General features: G+C 39.3%; 1 protein-coding gene across 1 annotated transcript; it reads right to left on the bottom strand.

Moving 5' to 3' along the window:
* Nucleotides 1-5,233: 5,233 nt before the first annotated feature.
* Nucleotides 5,234-9,432, bottom strand: LOC112075344 (GTPase IMAP family member 9-like). The gene is made up of 4 exons (XM_024142352.2): nt 9,275-9,432; nt 8,470-8,542; nt 7,671-8,270; nt 5,234-7,412 (listed from the first exon to the last, which is right to left on the bottom strand). The coding sequence occupies exons 2-4, from the start codon at nt 8,489-8,491 to the stop codon at nt 7,246-7,248; spliced, it is 789 nt and encodes a 262-aa protein (XP_023998120.1). The 5' UTR covers nt 8,492-8,542; nt 9,275-9,432; the 3' UTR covers nt 5,234-7,245.

Here is a 9,432-nt window from a genome sequence, read left to right on the forward strand (position 1 = left end):
ACCTACATCATAACCCCTACATCTATCAATAATGCCTACATCATAACGCCTACATCATAACCCTACATCATAACAGCCTACATCATAACGCCTACATCATAAACCCCTACATCATACCCCTACATCATAACCCTAACATCATAACTTCTAACATCATAACGCCTAAATTCATAACTTCTACATCATAACCCCTACATCATAACGCCTACATCATAACGCCTACATCATAACCCCTACATCATAACCCCTACATCATAATGCCTACATCATAACCTCTACATCATAACGCCTACATCATAATGCCTACATCATAATGCATTTATTTACAAATGACATTTATTCATTAGTTACTCTCCTTACAACAAACATTTTATAGAAGACTTTGTATAAAATAAATTCCATATGCTTACTGACAGTTGTGGCTGCTTTGTGTGATGTATTGTTGTCTGTGCGCAATAATGTTTGTACCATGTTTGGTTTGTATCATGTTGTGTTGCTACCATGCAGCCCAACCTCACATTTAATTCGTGCATATATGTACATAATGTATTTTAGCAGATTTTGTGCGTTTTTTGTGCATTTTGTGTGGTTTAATTTGTGAGAAAAGACACGAATTTATGTGCTACTTAATTTGTGCGAAAGACACAAATTTAACCATTAGGCTACTCACATGCCTCACATGCCTCACAACCATAGATGCGATAGCCTATCTTTGTTTGATTTATTTTATATGAATACAACTACAGTGTTTTAATAGGGAATAAATAAAGACAAAATATCTAAGTTAGATCTTTTGTCTTTATTTGTTCCCTATTAAAACACTGTAGTTGTATGCGCATATGTATTGTTTTCGATTTTTCTGAACAGACTTTTCTGAATAGAATGAATTTAGGCAATGCATGATGGCTAATGGTGTTTTATTCAGTTGTAGGTCCATGTATTTCTTACAAAAAACAAAAGTGTACACCATTATTATTGACCAGAATGTAACTGAAAATACAATAGCGGCTTTGTCCGTTGTCCATCAATACCACTTTTTTTGTATAACATTTTAGGAAATGTATGCAGTCATTGTAGTCTTAAAATATTTTTGGCCAACCAAAATGACCAAAACGTTAACCAGTAATTAGGCTAGAGTGGAATTGTAGTTTGAGCTGGCTGAGTGTAAATACATGGCTCTGAGTGTAAGCACCTTTTAACTAGAAACGTTCATGTGTTAAAATTACCATTAGTGCGAAATAGCTAGAAAGCTTTTGTATTTCCATTGGGCTGTACGTACGGTTATGAGAGCTATAAATCAAGTGCAATACCTACGTYGACGTGGGACATGCAGCAAAACACCAGAAAGCTTCTAGTCTACCAGAAAGTTACAAGAAGAACAAGAAAGGTTACCTCATCCGGTCATGTGACATTTATTGTTTATAGCTTTTTCGCGTCACGCTAGATGSCTGGACCCTGGACAGATAACAGGTAGTTATTTTTCACTATATTGGATCCCTCCAATATATTGGTATCACTCTGCGGCGGAGGGTAACATCCGAGGTGAGGATATACAGATTTACTCCCATGCACAGGCGGACCCCAGCCYTATACATGGGCGKACCCCAGCCTTGACACAGGTGTACAGTCGTGGCCAAAAGTTTTTAGAATGACACAAATATACAACTTCTTGTGTTACATACTGTATACTCCACACCAAAAATATACACTCTAATTGTGTTGGGGTCCCTCTCCTGCCCCTTTATCACCAGTATGATCTCATATGCTCTGCTTTTAGTAAAATAACACAACACACTGATAGGTTCCAGATTTCTAAATATAGTTAAATGTGGGTTATGAGGAGGATGCAAAACTGAAACCATTGTGTTCCAGGTGGCAAGGAGCCAAAAGTCATAAACTCAATGTTTGTAAAGGCATGTCTTCTCAGGAGAACAGGTGAGTTTCCTGCTGCACTCTTCCCAACTCCATTCTGCCCTGGTAGAGAATTTCACAAGCACACTGTGGTTCGTTTTGAAAGGTTCTCATGTTGTTATGTGGACAATTCTCCTAATTGCTTTTTTTCCCCGATTTCACCCTGCTCTTGAAAAGAGAATGCAATTTTATGCTGGCTAGAAAATAAACCCCAACAGCAATGATTTGTAACAAATTAACAAAACATGAAAATGTCAATTTTTGGGAGGACTAAGACACACAATGGCTTAAATCAAATACTTTAAATTAGTTCTAACGTCTGTCTTGTCCCTACAGTGTATAGCCTATGCTACTCACCAGGCTGGGAAACGTTGTTGTTCATGTTTGGAGTGTAGATCTGTCAAGATTTGTAAGTTAGAGAAGTCTATGTGAGAGTTTCCAGAAGTTTTACAAAAGAAGGGAAGAAACAGCAATAAATGTTTCAGTGCATATAGAATTAAGAAAAATCATGGTTGCAGTCAAAATTCCCTATTCCTACAGAAAACCGTTGGTAGTGCATACCCTGTATCTAGTAGAAGGACCTAGTAGTTCCTGTTTCTATGTTCCTGTGCGACTAGGGACAAATTATAGAGCGTTGTTGAGAGTAATGCTGCCTTAACCACCTTTCCCCTTGGTTATGAAAGCAGCAAGTCTTTCAATTGGGTTTGATCGATCTCACTGGACCCACCCACAGATAGGACCTGAGCATTATCGTGGCAATCTACAGTAACAAAACATCCTTATGTACCACTCAATCTATTGCTGATTTCCATTTCATCATGCAGTGATAATAATATACAACTTTTTCATGTGTTTTTATGCAAGTGAATTATTTCTTAACCGCATAAAGGAGGTAGACACAAAAGTGCTTTTCAAAAAGAATATGGAAGATGAGAAGAATACGTTATAGTCCTATTTGTGGAGAACAGAGTGTTTTTTTTGCAAAAATCCAAACCCCTTAGACACACACACCTACTCACGTTTAAAAACATGAATATAGCTGTCAGGAACTGAAAAAAAACATTGGTTACGTTATGATCTTTGGCGTACACAAAAACAATAAAAACAAAACAAACGAACACTCCTGTACGGTGAAATCAAATACAGAACAGAAAATAATCACCCACAAAACAACAATGAAAAACAGGCTACCTAAATATGGCTCCAATTTGAGACAACGACTGACACCTGCCTCTGATTGAGAACCATACAAGCCCAAACACATAGAAACAGACAACCTAGACATACAACATAAATGCCCACCCAACATCACACCCTGACCAACAAAACATAGAAACATACAAAGCAATCTTATGGTCATGGCGTGACAGTACGCCCCCCCCCCCCCCCAAATGTGCGGACTCCGGACGCAAAACCTGAACGTATAGGGGAGGGTCGGGTGGGCATCTGTCTGCGGTGGCCTCGGCGCGGGACGTGGACCCACTCCACCATATCTTAGCCCGCTTAAAGTGGCTCTTTGGGCGGCTATAGGCTATCTATTTATTATTGCCATCGAAATGTTAGCTGTTAAAATTAGATCCAACAATAATATTAAGGGATTAGAAATCCATGGCTTAAAAACAAAGGCATCCTTGTATGCTGATGTTTCTTTTAAAACCACAATTAGAATGGAGGCACAGTTATTTTACTGATATTTCCTGCAATATGCACTAGTGTTGCTGCAGGTAAGAAATCCTAGTAAATGTTCTGTACTTGACACAAGCTGTCTCTAATAGATCAATCAATGTCTGGTTATGTGTGTTTGGCGTGGGGATCAACTGAAGTTATTATGTTCATGTTGATCAAGTGGTTCAGGATCTTGTTGCCTGGTAACATCAATCAGTCGTTTATTGGATGTTTGGTTGATTAAACAATTTAATCCAAGATGTGTGTGAACACAAACAATACATTCAGATAATATAACATGCCACCATAAGTGCAGCTTAAGTCACAGGCTTTCACATTTGTACTTCCTGCCTCTGTCACCATGGGAGGCCCACAATTTCTACCGTTGGGGGGTGGCAAAACAACTACTACTGAAAGCATAGAGACTTGAAGAGGAAATGGCTGTTTATATCCCCACCTCTTCTGCAGAAATGGTCCTTCCYCTTTAGGTCTACCCTTCCTGTTATGTTACCATCTCTAACTGTGGGTAGCAGTGTAAGTCACATGATTTCATAGAAAATGTGTCTAACATTAAAACTCCCTGCCCTCTAGACATATTATAATGATTCAGAAGTGTGTGTAATGAATCAAGTTTCTAAGTTTATACAACCTGAGGGAATAAATTGACTGTGGTGCATTACGGACATAATGTAATTAATTACTTCATCCATGTGTTAATTCTGTATTGTGTTATTCTTAGTACCTCACAGAACCATGGTTCTCATAATTGAAAGAAATCTTCATTATCCACTATGCAACACAGTTAATTTATTCCCTCATCTTGTATCAACTTAGAAATGTGATGCCTTACGGAGACATTTTTGAGTCAACACAAAAGTGCCTAGAAATCACTTGACTGACATGAAWATAGATACGTGAAWAATAATTTAGTATGAGTCAACACAAAGGTGTCTGGAGGACAATGAGTTCTAATGTGAAGACACCTTTTCTATGAAACCATGTGACTTGGACTACAAACTCAAAGAGATGGTTGTATTATAGGATCCTGCTCCTACAGTTTCACATTTTCAACAAAATCCATCATGGCAATTGTTTCATGTCTCTCCATTTCCCCATTTTGTTTACATTTTGTGGAGACTGAGAAAACAGGTTTCCTGTCACAGAAAATTAACACAATAGAGAGTATAATTTCAATCAGTAGATGTTAGGGGACACCACTATGACAGTTTTAAGTGTTTCAATAACAGGAAGGAACATTGTTGCACAGTAAATGCTATGAGTATTAATAGGTAAAAAATAAAGGGGTTTCTAGAGAGCAGAACTTTGTAATACAAAGACAAATGTATATTAAATCATGTGACTGTTCCCAGAGGTGTCAGGCCCATAGCCCTCTCAGATTTTTCCTGTTTAAAACATGTAAGATTTTAAAAACATTTTGTGATGTGTCTGTTTCTCAAACTAGACACTCTAATGTACTTGTGCTCTTGCTCAGTTGTGCACCAGAGCTTCTCACTCCTCTTTCTCCTCTTTCTATTCTGGTTAGAGCCCGTTTGCGCTGTTCTGTGAAGGGAGTAGCGCACAGCATTGTAAGAGAGTTTCTTGGCAATTTCTCGCATGGAATGGCCTTCATTTCTCAGAACAAGAATAGACTGATGAGTTTAAGAAGAAAGTTCTTTATTTCTGGCCATTTTGAGCCTGTAATCGAACCCACAAATGCTGATGCTCCAGATACTCAATTAGTCTAAAGAAGGCCAGTTGTATTGCTTCTTTAATCAAAACAACAGTTTTCAGCCATGCTAACATAATTGCAAAAGGGTTTTCTAATGATCAATTAGCCTTTTAAAATGATAAACGTGGATTAGCTAACACAACGTGCCATTGGAACACAAGAGTGATGGTTGCTGATAATGGGCCTCTGTACCTCTATGTACGCCTATGTAGATATTCCATAAATCTTTGTCCAATTTTATATCCAGTAGCTATTTTCGGTCATAAGAGACGGTAGCATCAATATTATGTACAAAACAATGCGAAAAAACACACAAAGATAGCACAATTAGTTAGAGGCCCGTAAAACGGCAGCCATCCCCTCTGGCACCAGTCTTTCAGTACATTTGAGCGATTCATTTCATTCAAAATAATACATTATTTTTAACAATTCTATTTGAAGAATACAATGATTTGCTTCGCTATTGTAGTGTACGGTTCAATCCCGGTGGACTGAATCATGGTAATCAAAATAATCATTTGTGAATGGCCAACAGTAAAATAAAAAATGYAGAAGCCTTACTTTTGGATTATATTTTGTAGATACTTTAAGTTCATTTGTGTAATGCCCGACGCAGGAGAAATACAGACATGAAATGGAAGAGGAAMWTCGTCAGGACATGAACACACAACAACAATTGATGCTGCCACAGAGAACAAACAGGGGAGCAGACAKATATAGTGGGGGTAATCAATAAGGTGAAGGAGTCCAGATGAGTCCAATGARYGCTGCTGCGYGTAATGATGATGATGGGTGTGTGTAATGACAGGTAGCCTGGCGCCCTCGAGCGCCAGGGAGAGGGAGTGGGAGCAGGCGTTGCAGTAYCCCCCCTCTTGGSTCGCCAYCCGGKGTCCCACCTGGGCGAGCAGGACGGGCCGGCCGAGGAATGGGCGCTGGACAATCCGGRTGAGGCGTGGAAGCCCGACGAGCCGGCAGAGACGTGCTGGAGATGAGGTGGGAAGGCCACTCCTCTCCCATCGGTCCATCCTCTCCATCATCTGATCCGTGGCGGACCCAATCCGGTGAAGAACGGTGGTGTGATACAGGACCCTCTCCTCCATCGATGGGAGAGGAGGTGTGGCTGCTCCTGCTGATTCCATTTTGTAGGTGCGGGATTCTGTCACGGCTGACTAGGTGTGTAGAAGGAATCAAACGCAGAGAGCAGAGWGGTCCAGTGGAAAGATGCACTTTAATGCGGCACCAAAAGTAAATGCCCAACCACGCAGGGCGCAAAACACTGACCAACCCAAATACAACGGGTAACACGGTCCAGAGCACAAAACAACACCAAACGACACAACCGTGAACATCAAAATAATGGGGCACAACAAAGGGGTGGGTTCCACAACCTAAATAGGGAAGTAAATCAAACACACACAAACAAGGAACAGGTGTAACTAATGAGACAAAACTAACCGAAAAGAAAAAGGGATCGGTGGCGGCTAGTAGGCCGGTGACGACGACCGCCGAGCACCRCCCGAACAGGCGGGGGAGCCAACTTCGGCAGGAGTCGTGAACAATACTGAAAAATACTTTTTCTGACAAACATTGCATAATGTATGCTGACAACTTGTACACACCTGGACAGACATACAACATATGAAACAMGTTTTATCATAACAAACCAGCAATACATCAAATAATATTGTGATGATGTCCCTTCCACAAAGGGTGGTTGGTCCTTCAATAGTTTTAACATCCATTGAAAAATGTCAATACCATCTGAATTTTCTGTAGGAAATCAACAGCAGAATCAACAGTGCGGATACCTTTAACTCTGTCCACTGCAAATTGTGTTCATTGATTTTTACAGTTCCTACTCCAGGTGTGGCTGCTGCTCCACTTTCTACTGTCATCTTAAGTCCTAAAACTGGAGCTTGTTGCTCCTGCTCCCACTAATCCTACATACATGTGCAGGCATTATTTTTCTCCTCCTCTAGTTTTTTATTTTCGTCCTGAAGTTCTTTTATTTTCTCCACACGTCTTTTTCTCTCCTCCTCAAGCTTTTTTATTTCCTCCTCATGTCTTTTTCTCTCCTCCTCAATCCAAAAGCTCAGCCCCGTCAACTCTGTTTTAAAGCAAAGATACATTATTTAATTGTAGAGTTAATGACACTTCATCCAGCTGTTTTTGATGGAACACTGGTAATTTGTCAGTAGGACTAGATTGTATTTTCTTAATTTTTTATATCATAAAGGTATTTATTTCATATTTTTAGTTAACTGTGCAGGCAAGTCAGACGATTTGATTAATTGGATCACCATTGTAAGTTGTTATTGACCAGCAAGTTAAATCTAAATCTTAATCAGACAGAGCACTAACTTACCACTCTTCTTTGCTCCGGGTGAACAAAAGTAATATGATCTGTTATTTATCACAGTCCGCATTCTGTTGATCTTCTCAAACAGTTCTGTCACCTGGCTTGRAGGACCAGACTCATTGTTGAACACATGGTATCTCGGACCATATCTCTGAACCACTTGCCCCAGTGGTTCACCTGCTTTTTGGATATAGTCTTCTATCGATGTACGTTTCAACTTGTCTCCATGTGTGAAGAGWATCATGGTGAACTCTCTCACCTCCTCACCAAATATGTCCTCCATCTTTTGTACAGCTGCATTCTGTTCCTCTGTGAACCKGCCCAGCTGGATCACCAGCAGGAAGATATTGATGATTCTGTGTATTTTCTTCTTTAAGGATAGAAACAGTTCGTAACTGGACACCTCAGCACAGTCTAGTCCAGGAGTGTCCACAAGAGCTATCTTCCTCCCACAAACAACTTCTGTCTTCCTCTCACAAGTATTTGTCACAGTTGAGAAACTACATGATGATTCAAACTCCTCCCTGCCCAGGATGGTGTTTCCTGAAGCGCTCTTCCCACATCCAACATGACCCAGCAACACGATCTCAATAAGACGATCAGGATCTAAAACACAAACAGTGCATATACATAATACATAGCCAGCTCTGATATTTGCTAAAATAAACGGACAGAAATACATATTTGCTCAAAAGAAAGATGGCTTATTTAACACTAATGGTTAAGATGTAGAAGAGAGAACAAACAAATAAATTACTWTGGACTTTTGTTCTCAATGTCTGATAATTGTGACTAGTTGTCTTACCAGTTAAAGGAGCCTGTGCCATATTCTCTCCCTGCACATCACCACGGATGCACGGTGTCACCGATATCAGCCTCTGCAAAAAAGTAAGCAGGTACAAAATTGGGATACAACTACAATTGTATTTTGAACTTATGCATGAGCCCTGCTTTAAATAGTTTACCTATAAGGTATTTACCAATGTAACATCGTTTTACACAATGTTGAGTTAAGTAGATTTACTCCCAGTGGTACTGTAGGCTAAACCAAGTGTTGTTCTTTCTGTTAAAGAAACTAACAGATATTTAGACAAGAAATAAGGCAGAAATCTTATATTTTGAAAAGAAACACATTTCTTATAACATCTAGTCTTTAAAGCAACAAACAGCAGTTGAAACAATAACAAACCATTTTTCCCAGACCCTGTTTCTGTAAAAAGCTGAGGGATAGGGCTGGAGAAATGTGACCACTTTGAAATTCATAGACAGCTCTATGGATGCATGACTGACCATAATAAAACAGATATATATATATATATATTGTTTTGACAATTTTTTTAGGCTGCAGCATGTGTTTAAATGTGCTTTGTTTACAAACATCGGAGTAAAACAAGCTTATATTTTGGGTTCTGATGGGGTATGACAGTTGAACTACGCTCATGAGGCATTTATAAGTTTTATTCTTCAAGAATCAATGGGTACATATCATTAATTTATAAGTCCAAAAATGTATCATGTAGGATGTAGCAACTACCGATTGAACCTTTAAGCGTGAACAAAAAATTGTCATGTAGCTTGTGGCTAGCCCAAGAGGCTACTATTGGTCTTACCTTCAAGTTGTAGGTAAAGTTGGCTGACTTCCTCCTCAAGAAAATGTCTACACATGTAGGTTACAATGAAAAAGCATCTAGTACAATGAAAAAACATCTAGCATCTAGTCTAATTGTCTGAAATGACGAGCATTTAGAATTAAAACATGTAATTGTAT

This window comes from Salvelinus sp. IW2-2015, unplaced genomic scaffold, assembly GCF_002910315.2.
Source record: "Salvelinus sp. IW2-2015 unplaced genomic scaffold, ASM291031v2 Un_scaffold3098, whole genome shotgun sequence".
NCBI lineage: Eukaryota > Metazoa > Chordata > Actinopteri > Salmoniformes > Salmonidae > Salvelinus > Salvelinus sp. IW2-2015.